The sequence below is a fragment of the Bos indicus x Bos taurus genome, chromosome 12, assembly GCF_003369695.1.
Source record: "Bos indicus x Bos taurus breed Angus x Brahman F1 hybrid chromosome 12, Bos_hybrid_MaternalHap_v2.0, whole genome shotgun sequence".
Lineage (NCBI taxonomy): Eukaryota > Metazoa > Chordata > Mammalia > Artiodactyla > Bovidae > Bos > Bos indicus x Bos taurus.
The window spans coordinates 2,112,553-2,136,182 of record NC_040087.1 but is presented as its reverse complement, the minus strand read 5'-3'; the positions used below and the strand labels follow the sequence as shown (position 1 = coordinate 2,136,182).

The 23,630-nt window shown below is 43.5% G+C and overlaps 1 protein-coding gene across 1 annotated transcript in view; it reads right to left on the bottom strand.

Moving 5' to 3' along the window:
* DIAPH3 (diaphanous related formin 3) overlaps positions 1-19,672 on the bottom strand; it is a 563,088-nt gene extending 543,416 nt beyond the window's left edge. The window contains exon 1 of the mRNA XM_027557103.1: positions 19,325-19,672. Coding sequence (XP_027412904.1) covers positions 19,325-19,504 — 180 coding nt within the window. The 5' untranslated portion in view covers positions 19,505-19,672. The remainder of the gene's footprint in view (positions 1-19,324) is intronic.
* Between the last annotated feature and the right edge of the window lie 3,958 nt (positions 19,673-23,630).

Genomic DNA, 23,630 nt, shown 5'->3' with positions numbered 1-23,630 from the left:
TCATGTGTATATCTTTTTTCTCTTTTCTTAAACATATCAGGAACCTTGTTTCCCTTATCTTTGAACTAGACTTACCACAGTGAGGGGAACATATTAAGCCAATGGTTTAGAATTTTTGTTTTCTTTTCCTAATACAAATGCCTGAGTAATATCCCAAGGCAACTGAATCAAAATACCCAAAGATAGGGCCTGTCATAAGTACTTGAGCTCCTCCTGGTGACTCTAGTATATAACCATTGCCCACTAAATTGGGCAAACTATTACGAACTCTGTCTTTCAGTGCCTAGCATCAGGGAATCTGCAAAGTCCCACAGGTGCAGCTAAAGCAGACATCTATTGCTTTATGTGTCTCAAGCACACAATCCCTTCTTGCTATCAGAGGGGGGACTGGCAGTCCTCCTGTTCTTTGAAAGCCAGCCCTGCCACAGCTGAGTAAGCAGAGCTCAAGCAAAGCCAATCAAACCCTCACTCTCCCAGAAATCCGGACTTGGGATTCAGATATGAGAATTAGGACCGAGAGCGTTACATACACCTAGGACTGTGAGGCTCTGGGATTAGCTGTGTGAAAATCAAAGCAGTAGAAGCAACACAATGCAGACACACAAGAGTGGAGCAGATGCCTCTTAGGAGGCAACAGGGGACAGTGTGATCCCAGCAAAGGGAAGCTGCCAGCTTTCAGCTCTCAGCTCCAGACCAAGAGAGGAACAGCTAAACTTGCTGTTCTTGATCCCAGGGACAGCCGCATGCCTCTTTACAATTGCTCTTTCTAAGCTTAAACTACATCATGTATGTGCCTTTAAGCCCAAAAAAGGCCTTGACTGAGACAGAAACCAAGACTGAAAAATGAAGGCCATATGATATAGCCCACTGCACATCACCATTCCTAGCAACACTTAGTGAGCCTTATTGTAACTACTAACACACCCAACAATCTTACAAATTAGCCATTATCCCACCTTGGTTTAGTCACTAAGTTGTGTCTGATTCTTTGTGACCCCATGGACTGTAGCCCGCCAGGCTCCTCTGTCCATGGGATTTCCCAAGCAAGAAAATTGGAGTGGGTTGCCATTTCCTACCCCACAGGATCTTCCCAATCAAGGCATCGAACCTGTGTCTCCTGCATTGCAGGCAGATTCTTTCACCACTGAGTCACCAGGGAATCCCCATCTCACTGATCAGGAAACTGACTGTCACACAAGTGATCTACCAGAGTGGCCAGTCTGAGAACGGAGTCTTGGTCAATGAGACCCAAACCCAGGCTCAGACCCCTCCCTTTCCCTTCCCTCAGTCTTCGCCATCCCAAACCTAGGGAGGAAGACCCACAGCAGAAATAAAGCAGTTTCTGAGTTGTTTATGAGGCAAAGAAATTGAAGATAAAATCTTAGCAAGAAACACAAGCGTAATTCCAACTGGACTGTTATTAAGTGTTATAATACTGACTAAAAAGTTTTATCTTGAAAGTTGAGGTGATGAATATAAGAAGCCAGGAGGATTGTAACTTCTGAAAATTGACTAAATTTTATGTTTAGTCAATTTTATATGTTTATAACATATATATGCAAAAATATATGTTTTGCTAGGGAGTTTCCCTTTTATTTTTTAAAGTTGCTTAAGTGTAAAATAGAAATGTAATGAGTATTTTTTGTTATTCACAGAATTTACAGTTTAGTACATGCCTTATATACCACGTGCTTCCAAATAAGACTAAACATAAGCCACAAAAATATCCACATTTCAAAATATCATTAAAATACATACATACACAAGTCTAATTAAAGAAAATTTCTTTTAAATTATTGATAACTTTGAACTTTTTTAAATAACATTTTAAATCACCACTAAGTTTTCTTGCATAATTTGATTACTACTTTTTATTACTACTTCTAAATTGGTTTGTTACTTAAAATGAGTTAAAAAGATTATTGTATATTTACAAATTTGACGTCTGAAGAAGGGAGAAAAAGAGCACAATTCCAGCTCTTACATACAGTCCCAGTACTATACATAAAATGTGGTTACACTTGACACTTCTTTTAGAAATGCTAACCAAGCAAGATATCATTATTGAGCATCTAAGATAGCAAGGGGTTTCCCACACAGCACTAGTGGTAAAGAACCTGCCTGCCAATGCTGGAGATCTAAGAGATGCAGGTTCAGAAGACCTCCTGAAGGAAGACATGGCAGCCCCTCCAGTACTCTTGTCTGGAGAATCCCATGGACAGAGGAGCCTGGCGGGCCATGGTCCACAGGGTCGCAAAGAGTCAGACATGACTGAAGTGACTCAGCATGAATGCAAGCTAGCAAGACATCATGTCTGGTCTGGTATATAAATACCTATAAAACAGAGCATCTGCCCTCAAAGGAGTTTACAATTCAATAGGTTTCAGAGGAAAAAATAAATAACCTAGGTCACTTATTTCCCTTTTCCACTATTCAAAAAATAATATAAGTAACTATCTTTCCAGTGCTACACGTGCTGAAACACATGGGTTCCTCACCTTAATATTCTTCATTGCACTTCTTATCCAAAGACATTTGAGATACTTGGAGACAGAAATTCATGAATGAGATCAGATACAGAGCAGTCCAATACTGTATCAAACTTACGCTGTGTTACATGATGACACAGCCACATTCCAACACATAACATTCTGTGTCACAATTTGGGTTTTGAACACAACAATTTCTATAGTCAAGCTGCCAGATCAAGCAACTGCAGCCTAAACTGCCCTTGGCAATCCTCCAACAAAGCCAAGGAGACTTCAGTGATGACTCTCTAGTAATAACCCAAGTATATTTGTAAAGACTTCTGAAAGCACATAGTTCTATATTGATTACCGCACCATTCAAGCACACTAACAAGTCAGCAAGGGTTATGGGGGAGTCAGCAGCTGACAGCCACAGGCACGGAAGTCTCTCAGTGATCATAATAACCTAGAGCAAATGACTGATTACTGTCGCTCCTGTGAGGATATGAAGATAAATCTACTGTGCCTGCTTTTTTTTTATATTATGGAGATATAATTTACATATAATATTGTGTAACTTTAAGGTATACAACATGTTGACTGATACATTTATGTTTTGCAATATGACTGCCACAGTAGCTTTAGCTAACACTTTTATCACATCACATAATTATCATCTTTTTAATGCTGAGAACATTAAGATCTAATCTCTGAGCAACTCTGATTTTATGATACACCATTGTTGACTATAATCACTGTGCTGTACATTAGATTTCCAGAACTTATCTTCTAATTATAAGTTTATACCCTTTAATTCATCTCTCCAAAGTTGATCTCCTTTAACACATTCCCCTACCCTGCTTTTTCAGATTCTACATATAGGTAATATCATACAGTATTTGTCTTTCTCCCTCAGGCTTTTCTCACTTAGCATAATGCCCTCAAGGTCCAACCACGTTGTCACAAACAGCAGCATGTCTTTCTCCTGGATGAATTTAATCCCACTGTATATATTCAGTGTGTGCCGTATCTTCTTTATCCGTTCACCTGGGGATGGGCACTGAGGTTGCTTCCGTATCTTGGCTCCTGTGAATAATGCTGCAATAAACATGGGAATCCAGGTAGCTTCACTTTTGGCTGCACCAGGTTTTGTTGCTCCATGCGGGTTTTTCACTGAGGCAAGTGGGGGCTACTCCCTAGTTGCAGTGCATGGATTTCTCACTCCAGTGGGCTTCTCTTGGGGAGCGTGGGTTCTAGGCACACAGGTTTCTTAGCTGTACTTCACAAGCTTGAGAGCAAGGGTGCAGTAGTTGTGGCCCCGGGCTCAGCTGATCCGTGGCATGTAGAACCTTCCCAGGTCAGGGATCGAATCCATGTCCCCTGCATTGGCAAGCAGATTCTTGACCAATCTAGACCAGGGAAGCATCACAGATACCTTTTCGAGGTTCAGTTTTCATTTATTTTAGATATATACCCACAGCTGGGATTGATGAGTCATATAATAGTTCTATTTTTACCTTCTGAAAAACCTCCATACTGTTTTCCTTAGAGGCTGAAGCAGCTTACATTCCCCGCAACAGTGCGCAAGGGCTCCCTTTCCTCCACATCCTCACCAACACTTGCTCTCTCTCCCCTTGATGACAGCCGTTCTAACAGATGTGATCCCAAGCCTGTTTCTGTTTTCACTGATGGCGTTTCACTAAAAACCCATCGCTGAGGGTAGCTTCAGAGGCTGTGAAAGTGCATCATCTTTGCCTGAACAAGATGTGCAAGTTATCCAGTAGGAACAAACCATCACATCGCTGAAAGGCAGTCTGACCTACAAATAAAGACTCTGAGACCACAGGCAGTCCCTGAATGTGGGTCAAAGTATGGCATTAGCCATTAGTCACATATGGCTATTTCAAAAGTTAATTCCAACTAAATCAAATTAAAAATCAGCCCTCTAATAGCATTAGCCACATATGACTGGTGAATATCAAACTGGACACAGCAGAACAGAAAGCTCCATCATCACTGAAAGCTGTACTGAACAGCACTGACACAGGTAGACTCCTGTATCACTAGGTAGCTAGTGAAATGAATGAATCCATGCTGGAAGGACATCTTAAGTCAAAAAAAGTAAAAGGTCAAAAAGATAGTACTTAGAACACCAAGAGGGCAGGAAGATAGATAAGCAAACATTAGAAGAGAAGAACAAGTTAGAGCAAACATGTGAAGAAATGATGGGTCATACTCTGAAGTCTAGTAAGATGAAGCTCCAATACTTCGGCCACCTGATGCAAGGAACTGACTCATTTGAAAAGACCCTGATGCTGGGAAAGATTGAAGGCAGAAGAAGAAGGGGACAACAGAGGATGAGATGGTTGGATGGCATCACTGACTCCATGGACGTGAGTTTGGGTAAACTCCGGGAGTTGGTGAAGGACAGGGAGGCCTGGTGTGCTGCAGTCCATGGGGTTGCAAAGGGTCGAACATGACTAAGCAACTGAACTGAACTGAACTGAACTGAAGATGAAGACCAGCCACTGGGTTGGCAGTTGTTGACCTGTCAAATTTTAGTAGAAAGACAGAAGCAAAAGTTGAGAAGCCTGTGGGAGGTGTCTGAATCCTCCCTTTATGAGCGCTCTCTACCCTTGGCTAATGCCATCATGACAGGAGCAATGAGCTGAGAGCTGTTAGTACTTACGTGTTAACCCCCAATGTAACATTGAAACACCATGTCTAACTGTAATTCAGGTACTACTGTTCCCACCTCATAGATGAATAAACAAACAACAACAGTTACAAAAGTAATTTCCCAAGGTCACAGAACTACCAATTTCAGAGCCAGGACTTAAACCCAGGTTAACTTCAGAGTCTGAGTTCTTAAAAATGACACAACATGGGTTCCCTGGTAATACTGCCCACCGTCTCCCAGACTGAGCGCAAGCCTCCTGAAGTCAGGGACCAAACTGTACCCAACTGTGCCCTTCAAACATTTACAGAATAAATGAAAACAATGAATTCACAGAATTTGGCTATCAGGGAAGGAAACAGAGCATGGTACAGAGAGGTGTCTGGGTCATGGGAAAGTTGGGAGAGGAAGGCTGTTTGGTTTTGCTCCTGCTTTTTCTTTCAGGGTAGAAGATATCTGAGCATTTTAATAAGACGGGACCTGTGGAGAGTGAAACAGCCTCTTGCAATGGAACTGGATCAAGATCAGGGGCCAAGGGGTTAACCTGACACTTCTACAGATACTGGAGGAGAAAGGAGGAAGAGTTGCAGATATAGATTGTTGGTGCAACAGCAGGAAATTAAGCCGGTTCAAGCAATATGGCCTTTATCTTCTCTCTGAAGAAGGTGTCAAGGCTGAGTGTGGAGAGGCAGGAGAAACGATCTCTACGACAGTTTCAACGAATGCTATCCCGGGGCAGCTCCAAGAGGGAGCTACACATACACACAGAGTATCAGTAAAGCATCCAAGTGAAAATAATGAAAGTCATCACTGTTTCTGTGTGGGGAAATCTCAACTGGGATGTAAGGGAGTCAGTGAATTTCACTCTGAACTCTTATACTGTTGGGCTTTTTAAGAGGTTCATACGTTACCTTTTCAATTTAAAAAACTGTTAACAACAAAAAGGAATCAGACCCATAGAGAAGGTAAAAAGAGTGAATAGTCTCAACACAAACGCTGAGAGAAGTAAAAAAGGATGTAACCAGAAAGTGGGGCTTTCCAGTGGCTCGGCAGTCAAATCCTGCTGATGCAGGCGTGCGATGCAGGAGACATAGGCAGGAGATGTGGGTTCAATCCCTGGGTCAGGAAGATCCCCTGGAGAAAGGAAATGGCAACCCACACCAGTATTCTTGCCTGGAAAAATCTCAATCCATGGGGTCGAAAAAGAATCAGACACAATGGGGCAACTAAGCAACAGGAGCAGCCAGAAAGCTAGCTCAAAGCCCGGGCCCTGGCCCGTTTGGCTGCGTGCCACCCACAGGCTCCGTCCCCAGCCACACCTTGGGACGGCCCACACCTCTCTCCTCACCTCAGTCCCATCAAGTGTAACACCAGGGTCATGAGAGTCCTGCTTCAAAGCACTGTGGTAAGTGATTAAAGGAGTGTACAGTCCACCAGAGAGCAGAGTAAGTGCAGTGCCAGTGATAATGCCTGTGACCGACAGGCTGAAGGCCCTGCCAATCAGTAGGTCCACAGAGTCCCGATGTCTAAGGTGCAGTCTGCAGGGCTGGCGGGGTCTCCCCCAGGCCACAGAGCATGGGTCCATCACAAGCCTGTCAGGTCGCTCCAGGCTTGGAGACAGGAAGCAAGTGGACATGGAGGCCAGTGCTCTTTTATTTATTGATATTCCATGTTCTATCAGGTTTGAAGAGGCAAAGAATGTGAAGGCATCCTAGTTCAAAAAGAGTCCTGGGTTACTTCTGTACGGTGTGGAGCAAATGCTGTCAGCAGGAGGCTGACAGAAAGAAAGAGAGGCAAGGGCAGAAGATGAAGGTCTAGATGAAACAGAAAGGAGCAGAATGCATCCAGGGACCAAGCTCTTTATGTGTACCCACTGGAATTGAGGTCGGGTCCCTGGACACAAGAACAGGGCCCTGGACACCAGGAATGGGGGAAGGAGGGTGGAGGGAGGTGAGCAGCGGAAGGAGAAAGGTCAAGACGCCGTCAGTAACTGAGATCTGGTCACCTGCCCTTCAGGATGTCCGACACTGCAGAGGCAGATATCTCCCCCACTCTGGGGTCTGGGAAAGATTCAAAGGAATACAACTACAGTCTCCCATCTAGAAAGGGGTGACTTTACGATGACGCAAAACCTATACTTACTCACTAGACACTGTACTCCAGATGTTAAATTCTGGCCCTTCCTAGGCTAGCAACACGTACAGGGTCCTCTCCTGATGCTGGGCAGGGAGGCGCCTGTAGCCCCGTCAGCCACATGGTCACGGCAGAAGCAACCGCTCCGGACAGGACGACCAGCCTGTCTACCACCTTCAGAACAGTGTTCAATTCATGACAAGAGACATTCAACACTTCATCACAGAACAGGCTTTCTGCTAGAAGAGTTTGCTTGACTATAAGCCAACGTAATGTTCCAAGCACGTTTAAAGTAGCCTAAGCTAAGCTATGATGTTCAGCAGGTAAGGCATGGTCCATGCACTTTTGACTTATGATATTTTTAACTTTCAACTAGTTTCACTTCAGTTCAGTTCAGTCGCTCAGTCGTGTCCAACTCTTTGCGACCCCATGAATCACAGCACGCCAGGCCTCCCTGTCCATCACCAACTCCCGGAGTTCATTCAGACTCACGTCCATCGAGTCAGTCATGCCATCCAGCCATCTCATCCTCTGTCGTCCCCTTCTCCTCTTGCCCCCAATCCCTCCCAGCATCAGAGTCTTTTCCAATGAGTCAACTCTTCACATGAGGTGGCCAAAGTACTGGAGTTTCAGCTTTAGCATCATTCCTTCCAAAGAAATCCCAGGGCTGATCTCCTTCAGAATGGACTGGTTGGATCTCCTTGCAGTCCAAGGGACTCTCAAGAGTCTTCTCCAACACCACGGTTCAAAAGCATCAATTCTTCAGCACTCAGCCTTCCTCACAGTCCAACTCTCACATCCATACATGACCACAGGAAAAACCATAGCCTTGGCTAGATGAACCTTTGTTGGCAAAGTAACGTCTCTGCTTTTGAATGTGCTATCTAGGTTGGTCATAACTTTCCTTCCAAGGAGTAAGCGTCTTTTAATTTCATGGCCGCAGTCACCATCTGCAGTGATTTTGGAGCCCCCAAATAAAGTCTGACACTGTTTCCCATCTATTTCCCATGAAGTGATGGGACCAGATGCCATGATCTTTGTTTTCTGAGTGTTGAGCTTTAAGCCAACTTTTTCACTCTCGACTTTCACCTTCATCAAGAGGCTTTTTAGTTCCTCTTCACTTTCTGCCATAAGGGTGGTGTCATATGCGTATCTGAGGTTATTGATATTTCTCCCAGCAATCTTGATTCCAGCTTGTGTTTCTTCCAGTCCAGTGTTTCTCATGATGTACTCTGCATATAAGTTAAATAAGCAGGGTGACAATATACAGCCTTGACGTACTCCTTTTCCTATTTGGAACCAGTCTGTTGTTCCATGCCCAGTTCTAACTGTTGCTTCCTGACCTGCATACAAATTTCTCAAGAGGCAGATCAGGTGGTCTGGTATTCCCATCTCTTTCAGAATTTTCCACTATTTTTCAATGAGTTTATCGGACCCTAATCCCATGGCAATTCCAGAAAGAGCTGTAATAACAGCTGTCATGTATTAACTGCTAGTTTTGTGCCCAAGCTATTATAATAACAAGCATTACCTCGACTAATCCTCACAATACTATGACTATCTATTCCATTTTACAGACAGGGTAACTGAGGCACAGAAGCTAATTTACCCAAGGACATATAACCCTAGCCTCTCTAACACAGCGGTTAGGGGCGGGAGGTAGGTTCTAAGCCACGCTGCCAGGCCTCTGGAGGTCCTGAGTCAGCAGGCTCAGTCCTCCAATGACCCAGATGTGTCTCTGCATGCCCTCCCAGGTGGTGTTAGCGGTAATGAATCCACCTGCAAAGGGGACATGGATTCGATCCCTGGTCAAGAAGATCCTCTCGTGTAGGAAATGGCAATCCACTCTGGAACTCCTGCCTGGAAAATCTCATGGACAGAGGGGCCTGGTGGGCTATAATCCATGAGGTTGCAAAGAATCAGACACAACCAAGCGACTAAGCACACACTTACATGCCCTCACCGCCCCCCAACTGCAATCTTTTAGAGAAAAGAAAATAGACATTAAAGGTATACTGATAACATTTAAATGTAAATTAATCATGAATAGATTAGTGAATCAGGTGGTGTAAGATTACAAGAACAGTTTTGCATAGATTTTCAATTAACCAAGTGTTCACATTGTAAGCTTAAGCCTATATCAGGCACCACCAAGAGAAAATGACTTCCAAAGCTTACAAACATATGCACATAGCAACTAGAGCAGGCTGGAGATAACATATCAATAAGAGCAAAATAATACCCTCAGAAGAGAGGTGAGTGCAGTGAGAACATGGTTTTAATGGAAACCATCACTTTTTATAAAGAAATGAAACTGTCACACTGGATTTCTGAATATAGATTATGTGCATTCTATTTTTCATGTTCATTTCTCAGGCTGTCAAATTTTTCATTAGAAATGAATTGTAATTGTCATTTGAATTGCATTCCATCCAAAGTTTTGGTAAACAGCAACAGTTTAATACCATAGCACAATCCATAATTAATGCCACCAATTTGCAAATCCTGTTTAAAAACTGAATGTTAACAAAGTTTCATTTTTATGACACCCAAATAAACAGCCTACCTCAGCAAAATGCAGTGACTACAGGAAAAAGTCCCCCACATCCTGTAAAGATACCTCACAATAAATTGGAAAAATAAATGTAACATTATGTATCTTACAATTAGATCAATCCACATATCAATATCTTACTGAGAGTTTTAAGAAATTCTACACCAGATAATTATCTCCAAAAAAAGCATATACTTTTTTTTTTTTTAACATCTATAATAGCCTAGAATTAGCAATAATTTCTTTGATGAGTTTTGGACAGGTTACTTAGCTATCTTTTCCTTGAAGGTCTGACACAGACCACAGCTATCTGGGAATATCCCAAGGCCCTTAGCACACAGGGAAGTCTATTTCCCATTAAGTGATGGGACCGGATGCCATGATCTTCGTTTTCTGAATGTTGAGCTTTAAGCCAACTTTTTCACTCTCCACTTTCACTTTCATCAAGAGGCTTTTTAGTTCCTCTTCACTTTCTGCCATAAGGGTGGTGTCATCTGCATATCTGAGGTTATTGATATTTCTCCCAGCAATCTTGATTCCAGCTTGTGTTTCCTCCAGTCCAGCGTTTCTCATGATGTACTCTGCATATAAGTTATACAAGCGGGGTGACAATATACAGTCTTGACGTACTCCTTTTCCTATTTGGAACCAGTCTGTTGTTCCATGTCCAGTTCTAACTGTTGCTTCCTGACCTGCATATAGGTTTCTCAAGAGGCAGGTCAGGTGCTCTGGTGGGTCTATTTTTAGGGAAAAAGAGATATATATAAATTGGAAACCCCCTCACCAAAAAAAATTAAAATGGAAAAAAAGTTTAAATCACATAAGCCCTTATTTCAAAGAAATGAAAAGCAAAGATAATAAGGAGACACAGACAGAAGGGGAAGAAATGAACATTTCAGTAGGATTTATGATGTTTCACTTCTGAAGCTCACTGGTGAGCAGTACATGGTGTTCTGTACCACTTTTGTAAGATAAAATGTATTTTTTAAAGACTGCAAGGGAAATGCTGACCCTCAGAAAACCATTTAGAGGTAGACTGTTTTAAAGCACATTATATACAATCCTTGGAGAAGGAAATGGCAACCCACTCCAGTACTCTTGCCTGAAAAATTCCATGAACTGAGGAGCCTGACAGGCTACAGTCCATGGGGTCGCAAAGAGTCAGGACATGACTGAGCGACTTTACTTTCACTACTGATAAATACTAATCACTTCTGGTCCGCTACTGATAAATACTTACTAATCACTTTTAGTTCATCACAAAATGAAACACTAAACAAAGGGACAAACTTTTGCTTGTTCGGGGACTCTCCTCACTTCTTACGTCATCTCCAAGTTCCTCAAACTGAGGTCTGCAGGGCCCTTCTACAGACTCTCCAATTCTATCAGAATTTTAAAACTCTCTATTTTTTTAAGATTATATTAAACATTAGAAATAAAGCAAGCCCATTCTGGTGAAGAAGGAAATGGCAACCCACTCCAATATTCTCACCTGGGAGATCCCAGGGACAGAGGAGTCTGGCAGGCTACAGTCCACGGGGTCACAAGAGTCGGACACAACTTAGTGACTAAACCATCACCACCAAGCACGTCCTGGACAATCTGAAAGTGAAAGCTGCTACAGTCCATGGAATTCTCCAGGCCAGGATACTGGAATGGGTAGCCGTTCCCTTCTGCAGGGGATCTTCCCAGCCCAGGGCTCTAACCCAGGTCTCCCACATTGCAGGTGGATTCTTTACCAGCTGAGCCACCAGGGAAGCTCTCTCAACCACATTCCCTCAGGCACTTTTGGTGAACACGCCTGCGTTTATGTGCACTACCAACATGGTGTCAGCAGGCCCAACAACATGGACAGCATACCAAGGTTTCACAACTCCTACACTTTGGAAGAATTCAGGTCCAAAAAGCGGTATAATTCGAAAATGACACTATTCAAGGAACAATAAACCTACAGCTACAGAAAGTTAAGAAAAAATGAATACAGGGTCTGGTGGCCTTGGCTCCAATTCTTTCTGCTCTTTTTCAACAGTTTCATATAATTTACTTAAAAAAAATTACATATGGCTCTTTTTTATCATAAACACATTATAAGAGTTCACTACTTCAGCCAGAAGAGCCAGTGAGACTGTTCACTTTAGAGCCTCAAGCCCAGGCCTCATGAGAAGGACAAAGGTGTTCGGTGACAGGACTCCACCCGCCATGCGGAGCTGGACCTTTGGATGTTCCGGTCTGTGCTGAGCCTCCTCAGCTCTGGAATTCCACTTCTGCCCCAAGAGCCAAGGTGACAAAAGGAACCCAGCAAACCACACACATCTTTCCACTATTAAATCTAATAATGAGGATGCAATTTCAACAAAAATCATCAATTACATTAAATCAGTGTTACCAACTTAAACTTTATTGGTTTTTTATAGTTTTCTTTTGGATTTTATATATAAATCTGTTTTGTAAAAGAGCCAAAAGCATAAAGATTTATACTTAACTTTTTATATATACATATGTAAGTAACATTATTTTTACTATCATTCAATTCACAATGGAGTGTCACAAGAATTTTTTCCCTAAATTTGAGGTTGTTTCCTTTGCAAGTTCCTTTTTGTAAGCTTCATTGGTACTCAAGTTTCATAGTTGCATGAAACTCGTTTTACAAATAAAAACATTCCCCTCCCAAGGATTCAGAAACTTGCTCTGACCTTTCAGTGGTAAGAATCAGAAGTCTCCATCACTGTGCATGTCAGCTAATGTCAAGGTAAAACTAGGGAACAGAATGCTTCCATCTCATCTGAGGAAAAAGTATGGCCCAATTAAGATTTCCCAATATTCAAATATGCACTGTAATGTTCCCAATGCTCTAAAGCCTACACAAAAATTGTACTACCACTACTACTATTACTACCAATGATGACAACAACAAAACTATAAATCGTAAATATTTAGATAAAGGCTAAACGCTGTTACAGGTACCTCACAACCCATCACATTTAATTTCTAATCTTCCCAACAGCTTCCTTTTACACATGAGGAAACGGGCACAGAGTGAGGTTAAACAACTCGCCTGAGTTCACACAGCTAATAAGTGACTCAGTGGGAACCCAAGCCCTAAAAGTGATACAAGTCACTGCCCAGAAAAATTATTCATAATGTCTCTTCTACAGAAAATTTGTGAGAAAGGATGGCAGTGGATCGTTTGAAGAACAAAATCTACGGCAAGCATTTCCAAGTAGTTTTCATTAGACAGTACTCTGAATATTCCAGCATCAAAACTTAACTTACTGAATCTCTTAAATTCTCCCCTAAGTTAATAATCATTATGTGATTTGCTATTTGCGAAAATTACTCTCAGCGCTAAGGGGTTTCAATGCCACCCTGCTGCTATTGAGAGAGAGTTACCTTTGTAGATCCTGTTCAAAGAAAGCTCATGCTTTGATCCTTAATATCCCATGAAGTAAAAGGTTATGCTTAATCTATATTTTATAGATCTAAAAGTCAAATTAGTTTCTGTGATAAACAAGCAGAGTGTGATGGTAAGCACATTCTGCAGCATTCATTTCATTCCAAGTTTGGAGACAGTATACTATGTGCTGAGTTAAAGACAACTGCATTAGTGTAAGACAAAGCAGTTTTGTCTTGTATTATTCTGTAAGCATAAACAAGTTATACACATGTTAATTTACATTCCATATAAAAAGCCAATTTTAAATCCAATTTATAAGGCAATAAATATATAAAGATTCTAGGACACAGCAATAAAGTTATGCCATAAAGCAGAGTTAATTTAAGACAACAATAATAAAAGCATGACAAATTTTAGCATTCTACCAACTGCACAAAGGTGTTTCAGGTAACATCTGTTCAGAAGCAATTGCTGCAAGACAGACTAGATGAGATGCAAGGTTTCACAGTGCAATAAATGTATGTCAGTTTGCTGCTTCATAATTAAAGACATGAGTCTTTGAAAAAGCAATTAAGCCCTTCTCTAAATCTAAAACAATCATCCCTGCTCCCACCCCTTCTTACTCACAAAGATCCACATGATCCAGAAGTGTATGTACCATCTATCATCTATTTTCAGCAGCTAATATACTCCCCAAAAGCCACTGGATATATTTTGTTTCTTTTAATAAGTCATATTAACAAACAAAAGTAAACTTTTTTTTCTATTGCAAGGATAGAAAGAAAAGAAAGCCTGAGATGATTCAGAGTAATTTACATTCAACCTTCTATTATCTGCAGGTTCCAAGTCCGAGTAGTCAACCAACCACACATCAAAAATATTTGGGGAAAAAAGCTTCAGAAAGTTCCAAAAAGCAAAACTTGAATTTGCCACAGGATAATCCATGGGGTCTCAAAGAGTCGGACACAACTAAGGGACTAACACACTGTGCATAGGTTATATGCAAATGCTATGCCATTTTATGCAGGGGACTTGAGCATCCATGGATTTTAGCATCTAAGGAGGGTCCTGGAGCCAATCCCCTGTGGATACCGAAAGACAACTCTGCTTAGAAGACTGGGCTGAATAAAGCGATTTTACTTTAAATAGGTTTCTGTGCCTGCTGGGTTAGGTGGAGTTTTGATATGAATAAAATCCAGATGCCTAAAGCCTTCAGCTAAGAACATAATCTCCAATTCTTGACAGTACAAATCTAGGACAACTGAAAGCATCACTTTTCTGAGGACTCAATGAAGAAATTAATTCAAAAAAAAGCACACAGAAATCGCCTGTATCATTATCATAGTCACTTTATGAGAAAGATACAGCACAGCAAGATGAATGAAGGTTCTAGTCTTTCCAGGAAACCAAACTGTGGGCATCTTTTCACTCAGATCACAAATCTAAAATAAATGATAGCACAAGAAGAGATTTAAATGATCTGATGGTTCTCCTAAAGCATACACTTACAAGTTGTGAAGCCAACTTTCAATGTGGTCAACCTCATAACCACACCTGCCGTTAGTTTCCTGTGGCGGCAGTAACAGATTATTAATACCACAACCTGATGGCTTAAAACAACAGAAATGTTTTCAACTGGGCTAAAATCAAGGTGTCAGGAGGGCCGATCTCCCAGGAAGCTCTATGGGGAGCAGCCCCTTGCCTCTCCCAGCCTCTGATGACTGCAGCATTCTTTAGTGTGTCACTGGATCTCCCTTGCAGTCACCTCACCTTCTTCCTTTCTGTAGTCAAATCTCCCTTTACCTCCTCTCCTAAGTAAATGTGTTTGCATGTAGGGCCCACCCAGATAACGCAGAATATCTCCATTTTTTTAAACTTAATTATGCATGCAATGTCGTTTTTTGTCATAAGGTAACCAGGCTCCAGAAATTAAGATGTGATGCTTTTGAACTGTGGTGTTGGAAAAGACCCTTGAGAGTCCCTTGGACAGCAAGGAGATCAAACCAGTCCATCCTAAAGGAAATCAGTCCTGAATATTCACTGGAAGGACTGATGCTAAACCTGAAGCTCCAATACTTTGGCCACCTGATGTGAAGAAGTGACTCATTGGAAAAGACCCTGATGCTGGGAAAGATTGAATGCAGGAAGAGAAGGGGACGACAGAGGATGAGATGGTTGGATGGCATCACGGACTCGATGAACATGAGTTTGAGTAAGCTTTGGGAGTTGATGGACAGGAAGGCCTGGCGTGCTGCAGTCTATGGGGTCACAAAAAGTTGGACACAACTGAGGGACAGAATTGAGCTGAATCTTGGGGGGGATCATTATTCAGCCAACCACTTCTACCTCCAAAGAAGCCCAAGGAAATGAGGTGGGCAGACAGGATTCTCACCAAGCCCACCCCAATTCCAGTTCTCAAGTTCCCAGTACAATAAGCAAAAGTCCTCCAACCGAACACCTCTTCCCATCTCACAACATGCTTACAATCAGGAAATCACTAAATCTATATCGCTTAAAGACATTACTAACTAGTGTTAATGGTTCCTGAATGAAAAACACAGCTGCTGCTGCTGCTGCCAAGTCACTTCAGTGATGTCCGACTCTGTGAGACCCCACAGACGGCAGCCCACCAGGCTCCCCCGTCCCTGGGATTCTCCAGGCAAGAACACTGGAGTGGGTTGCCATTTCCTTCTCTAATGCAGGAAAGTGAAAAGTGAAAGTGAAGTCGCTCAGTCCTGTCTGACTCCTAGCGACCCCACGGACTGCAGCCCACCAGGCTCCTCCATCCATGGGATTTGCCAGGCAAGAGTACTGGAGTGGGGTGCCATTGTCTTCTCTGAAAAACGCAGCAGTAACGAGTAAAATTCCCACTAGCATGGGAGAGTAACACAGGACAGGGACTAAGGATGTGTCCTCTGGAGCCAGCCTCCCTGGAGTCAAATCCCAGCTTCGCCCCCAGGCAACAATGCAAGCAAAGGCAGTTTAACCTCTGTACCTCAGTTTCCCCTTCTAGCAAACAAGGCTAATTCATAGTATCTACCTCACTGGGTTGTTAAACAGATTACAGGAGCTGAAATCTATGACACACCTAAAACAGTGCTTGGCTCATTATGGTTAACTGTTATCACTAACAATGATCAACCACAGTAGACATACAGATGTTAATGGATCTGGTGAAAAAGCTCTCATTTCAAAACTGAGGATACTGTAATGACAGAACTAGATACTGTAATAACAATCTATACAATGGAAACCATAAGATGAGATATGAAATTTACACTGAAGTCTTTGAGAACTCTTAAAGGATATCCTAACTGAAAAAGATGAGCTACTTTGCCAGCTTGGATCACAGAATTTACAGGCCCCCTTTCAAAGGGGGACCCACATCCTGGAGATGGAGACCACCTGAAGCCACACGTCCTGCTCTCGCTTTGGATCTGGGAGCGTCCCCATCTCTACTGTGCATTTCTAGTAATGGGAGGTAAGAATTAAACGCCTAGTGTCACTGAAGAATTTTCACAATGAGTAGGAAACCGTTTTGTTTTGTTCTAGAAGGGAAATAGAACTTGGGTCCAGGTACGAATGGTGTGACCTAGGGCAAGTACCAGTTTAATGATCCTACTGAATTCTCTTCACCTTCACGAAGTCTTCACCCAGGCTCCTGCCTTGTCCTTCCAGCCTCCACTGGTGGCACGCTGTCCCCAGTAACTATCCCCAGGACCTTCTCACACTCACACACACACACACACACACACACACGCTGCTTGCCACATCCCTTGCTGAAACCAAGTGGGTGAGTTCACAAGCAGCCCAAAAGAAGCTGATTTATTGTGCAGCCAAACTATCCTATGTTTACAACAGACAAATCTCTAGTATTTTCATACATCTATGGGGAGAAGGTCTATGGTACAGACGTGTATACACAATTCAAAACTAACTAGAGGCCCACAACTATACAAGTAACAGAAAACAAGGACTCGTCTGCTTTATCTAGGTTCAAAGTACAACAGAAATTCAGTGGGGACCAGAGCTCCTACCTTCTTACACTAAGGAGCCAGTGGCCAGTTTACCCGCAGTTCCACACAAGCTTGCAGCTCTGCGGCTTGCAAACACCAGTCACGCACATTATCACCAACCTGCATGACTTGTTACAGTCAAAAGCAACCAGGTGACCTAATGACTATGTGACCCGGAGGGATTCAGACTAGCTAGCATCTTCATTCCAAATCAAGAGAAAGCCAAAAACGGACTTGAGGTCCAGCAGTACAGCAGACTGAACGACAGAACAATCACTATTTGGGGCACTGCTGAGATCTCATGAGGAAGGAGTAGTGTCCAAAATCACCCTTCAACCGATTAGCAAGTGTCACTGAAGTGGGACTGAGAACAGCGAGAAGCAGGCGGGCTGGGAACGCCTGCTCAGAAGGTAACCTTGATACTGGGATACTGAGCCTAGGCTAGAGAGTTAGAGTTGACCCTGGAACTCCAGGCCCTCTAAGAGTCCAATCCAACGGAGAGATGGCTCTTTCAGGCTCCTGGTAGACATAGACTCAGATCATGCCCAAAGAAAACTCTCCCCAGTTAGGCCTCCTAGAAGACAGGTTAAGACTAAGCATTGAAATTATCAATACAAAATTTAACAAGCACAGAGGGAGAGACCACTCTACCACGGGTGCAAGTCAGTGTACGTAGTCCAAAGGTGCACATACCATAAATGCCAAATAGAGAAGAAAAAGAGTAAAGTAAGCAGTGTCAATGGCAAGCCACTCCAGTACTCTTGCCTAGAAAATCCCATGGATGGAGGAGCCTGGTAGGCTGCAGTCCATGGGGTCGCAAAGAGTCGGACACGACTGAGCGACTGAACTGAACTGAACTGATGGCCAACTTTATACTTAATTTTGCATCATTAATCCATGTTGTCCTTCATTTTCAATATTCTGATACATCTCAGGCTCTGCTCTGTTTTATTCATGTATCATTTTTGACTGTTATATGTAGCTACTCACTCCTCCTCCACAAGCCTTCATCCCTTAATTTGTGTATCTTGACTCATATTTCTAACAATGTTCACAGAAGGAACAAGCTGTACTCTAAAATTTCACCTACGACTAAAATGTTTTTCTGTATTCCTAAGTAAAATGGAGGGGTATTAAATTTTCAATTCTGTCTCACTCCAAATGTATCAACCCTCTATGTAATTTGCTTGTGGTTTATTTACACAGACAACAAAACAATCTTCTCTGTCTGTTCTTTCACTAGTTAGTGCCAATACAAAGATTTACAAGGCGCTAATCACGACACTTCTTTGACCGTTAAAGTGAGTAAGAGAAGCAACCGGAATAGCAGGTTTCAAATACTCAGACTTCTTTCCAAGCTAAACATAACATTCTTTAGCGGTGACTGCATGACCCGCCAAGTTTTAAAAAAAAGCCGTTTCAATTCGTAAAGTTATAAAGAGTTGACTCATTGGAAAAGACTCTGATGCTGGGAGGGATTGGTGGCAGGAGGAAAAGGGGACGACAGAGGATGAGATGGCTGGATGGCATCACCGACTCGACAGATGTTTGAGTGAACTCCAGGAGTTGGTGATGGACAGGGAGCCCTGGCGTGCTGCAATTCATGGGGTCGCAAAGAGTCGGACACGAATGAGCGACTGAACTGAAAGGAACTGAATCTACTTTTAAAAACTTCTTCTTGGGAATTAAAACATGAAGCAGAAAAAGCAATCCTATCAAGTAAAGATCACTTCCATATATCTCATACTCTAAGATGCTATGGGAAAAAGGAAAAGTTTAACTTAAAAATGCAAAGTGCACGAGAGACATCAGGACTTATACTTGAAGCTGCTTCTCACGACAGCCTTAGGAAGTTGGGGCAGTGATCAGGTGTTTGTCAAAGGATCCAAATAGAACTGGGCCTGCCGTCGTAACCCGTTTAGAGACCGCAACTCTTGACGATCTAGAATAAAGCGTAGCTCACGGCTACGCCCAGGGAACCCGCCCACGCTGTCGGCCACGCTGGAGCTGAGGAAAGGAGCTGAGGAAAACCGAGGGACCTATCACTGGGTCGCAGCCCGCCCGGACCAAGGCCCAACTTACAAACTTGGGGCGCTTTTCCGCAGGCGCCGCGGGGCCGCGGGGGGCCGGAGGGCGCTGCAGACCCTTCCGGCGCGGCGCCTCGCTGTCCCGGCGGCTGCGGCCCAGGGAGGACGCAGGGTAGGCGGCCCCGACAGCCGAGCGCTGCGCCTGGGCACGCAGACGCGGCCGGTGCCGGTCCATGCTTCCGCGGCTCCGGGAAGGCGAGGGGGGAGAAGGCCGCAGCTCTGCAAGCCACTGGCGGGAGCCCGGCGTCCACGGCGCGCGCGTCCCTAGTCCCGCCGCCGACGGCGCCTGCCCGGATCAGTCCAACCGCTGCCTCCGGGCCGCCACCAACACATCCGAAAAGTCCCGCCGCCGACGAGTACCTGGGCCCAGCCAATCCGGGGCCGCCGCCGAGCCAGGGCCCAGCCAATCCGAAGCTGCGCTCGGAGTGAAGCGCCCTGGGCACCGCCCCTTCCGGGCAAGAAGAAGCGTGATTGGCGGGCCCGCCGTTCTCTGCGGCGCTTGAGCCTCTGGGGTCCCAGGCGGCCCAAGTTGAAGGTGCGGCCTTGGAAATGTGGGAAGCGTACCGGGAAGTGACTAGTCTGGGTGTGTTCGGAATTCGGAGAATGGGTTCCGGCTGACCTGGGAACCAGGCGGGACCCGCCCAGCGCAGCCACTTGAGCAGAGCTTGGAGGCGAAGTCATCTGCTTCCCGTTTCCGCACGTCTCGGGAGGCCCCGGGGTGACGGCCACTGGGAAAAGTAGTTCCTCTGGGATCTGTACTTGAAGGGCCGCTAAGCAGGAGAGGACCGCAGCTCCCAGGACGCCCCGGAGGACGCTTTCTCCACAGACTGAGCACCTGTTGAGAGCTGGGAGCCCGCTGAAGGGTGGCAGAGGCAGCCACCAAAAACCAGACAGCGCTTCCTAGAGGAGCTCACGGTCTAATAATATGCTTCACAAATCCTTACTCAGATGAAATAACATAAATGTTATAGCAGTTAATTTAAAAGTTCTTGAGAATAAAAAAATGTATTAAATCTGAAGGAGAGGATTTGGAAAGAAGAAAGGAAGGATGCAAAGACTTTCTTAGGACAGAAAAGAGTGGCGTGACTTTCAGCAAAAAGACGTTCCAGGCAGGGGCAAGGTCTAGAGGAGTCATAGTCAGAACATCGGAACAACCTAGATGTCCATCTACTGATGAATGGATAGGTACAATGGGATATTACTCAACCTTAAAAAGGAATGAAATTGGGTTATTTGTAGGGATGTGGATAGATTTAGAGTCTGTCAAACAGTGATGTAAGTCAGGAAAAGAAAAACAAACATTGTATATAAATGCATATAAGTGGAATCTAGAAAAATGGTACAGTTCAATTCACTTTAGTCACTCAGTCACTCTTTGTGAGCCATAGACCACAGCACGCCAGGCCTCCCTGTCCATCAGCAACTCCCAGTTTACCCAAACTCCTGTCCGTTGAGTCCATGATGCCATCCAACCGTCTCATCCTTTCTCGTCCCCTTCTCCTCCTGCCTTCAATCTTTCCCAGCATCAGGGTCTTTTCCAATGAGTCAGCTCTTCACATTAGGTGGCCAAAGTATTGGAGTTTCAGCTTCAACATCAGTCCTTCCAGTGAACACTCAGGACTGCTTTCCTTTAGGATGGACTGGTTTGATCTCCTTGCTGTCCAAGGGACTCAAGGGTCTTCAGCACCACAGTTCAAAAGCATCAATTCTTCGGTGCTCAGCTTTCTTTATAGTCCAACTCTCACATCCATACGCGACTACTGGAAAAACCATAGCCTTGACTAGACGGACCTTTGTTGGCAAAGTAATGTCTCTGTTTTTTAATATGCTGTCTAGGTTGGTCATAACTTTCTTTCCAAGGAGTATGCGTCTTTTAATTTCATGGCTGCAGTCACCATCTGCACGGATTTTGGAGCCCCCAGAAGTAAAGTCAACCCCTGTTACCACTGTTTCCCCATCTATTTGCCATGAAGTGATGGACCAGATGCCATAGATCTTAGTTTTCTGAATGTTGAGCTTTAAGCCAACTTTTTCACTCTCCTCTTTAACTTTCATCAAAAGCTTCTTTAGTTCTTCTTCACTTACTGCTGTAAGGGTGGTGTCACCTGCATGAGTGAAATTGCTCAGTCATGTCCGACTCTTTGCGATCCCATGGACTGTTGCCTACCAGGCTCCACCATCCATGGAATTTTCCAGGCAAGAGTACTGGAGTGGGTTGCCATTTTCTTCTCCAGGGGATCTTCCCAACCCAGGATCGAACCTAGGTCTCCCGCATTGGAGGCAGACGCTTTACCATCTGAGCTACCAGGGAAGCCCGTCATCTGCATTTCTGAGGTTATTGATTTCAGTCCAGCTTGTGCTTCATCCAGAGAAGTGGTACAGATGAACCTATTTCCATAACGGGAATAGAGACATAGAGAGAGAGAACAGACATATGGACACTGTGAGGAAGAGAAGGGTGGGACAAACTGGGAGATGAGGACTAACATATATACACTACCTTGTGTAAAATAGATAGCCAGTGGGAACCTGCTGATTAGCACAGGTTCCTCTGTGATGTCCTAACTGGATGGGATGTGGGCTAGCACAGAGGTTGAGAAAATGGGCCTTGTTCAAGTAAAGTCTTCACACTACAGTTGGGCAGGGGAGGGAGGGAGGATTGTTTATTTGTTTTATTTGTATTTGTTATTATGTTTATTTATTTGTAGGAAGCTTCTGTGCCAGTATCTATACTCAGAAAGTACCTAATCTTTAGGGGAAAGTTCAGGAGAACAGAAAGGTCAGGAGAACTGCAAGTATGTAGTAACTACCTATGCGTGATCATTGGACCTATATGCACATTTTACTCCTGTTATTTACTAGCTATGTGATGTTGAAGGTGATGTTAAAATTTCTTTCCTTTGCTTTTTCAAATGCAGTAGGGGGTAATAACAATACCTAACAATCAGAATTGTCAGCCTTAAATGAGACAGCATATGTAAAGTTCTTAGAAATGTCTGTGAAAGCCCCTCCCAGCAAAGACTACCAGGAAGGAGTAACGCATGTAGTTGAACCACTGGAATTTTATTACTCATAAAGAATGAGAACATGCACTTTGGGATGGGGTTGCTCAGTAAGAGGTGCTAGAAAGGCCTGAAAGGATTTGGACTTTGGTTAGGTGATTTTGGAAGACTCTTCAGAAGCAGAATGAAGAGTCTTCCAAAATCACCTAACCAAAGTCCAAATCCTTTCAGTGCTGTCCGGGACTGGGGACTGTTTGAAGATTCGGTAACAGTAAATCTTATCTGGTTGGATGGCAGGCTAAAGAATGAGGCTAAAGCCATAATTGACAAAGGAGGACAGTCACTGATAGTCTCGAAAAGTTTAGTAGTGACTTCCCACCAACCGTATTCTGTAAAACTGGTTGTGTCCTTGAGAAGAACAATAAGGCCTATCTGTGAATGTCAGGCCAGCTTCCAAAAACACCAAGGCCCACCTCACGTCCTGGGCATAGAGAAGGTACTAAATATAAATAAGCAGGAACTATTATTATAATTGATTTTCAAGCTTTATATAGAGCACCTTTACATTTTTCTCATGGAAATTCTTTGTAACTATAATGCACCTATGAAAATATCTTTGTCTATTAATAAACTTCACATTTTTAAAGTACATTTTATATATGTTTATTACTTAAACACCACAGCAGCATGCACTGCCCCTCATTCTGATGCCCCAACAAGAAGTATATGATGAAACCCCGAGTCAGCAATTTTGGAAGCGCTACCTTGTGCCGGCCTCCATGCCCAGGACTGGAACAAAGCTGAATGAAGCAAAAAGCAGACCTGGAGAAGATTGGAATCTAGGAATGTGTTTCTTGGCTTTATCATTTCTGTTCAGTCTAAACGTCCAAACAATTAGTAATGCAATCCTTATGAGGGTTCACTCTTAATGATTGTATAAGCAAGTTGTGAAAAGTTGCGGGAAGGGATGGATCATTTCCATTCAATATTTTTTTTAATGACAATTCTATGAGATACCATTTTACCCTCATCAGACTGGCAAAATGACAAAGTTCCATGTCACCGAGTTTTCACCTATGTGTAGGGATTTCTGCATAGATGATAGGAGTGCAAAACTGGTAAAGCCAGTGTAGGCAGCAACTTGGAAATGGTAAAGGTGCATGTACTTATGACCCAGCAATTCCATGTCTCATGTCTCCCTGGAGAAGCTCAAAGATGTTGTGCAAATATATTTCCTGAACATTTATAAGAACTGAAGAGGGTAAAGCATTTAAATATCCTGCAGTCAGGGAGAGAATA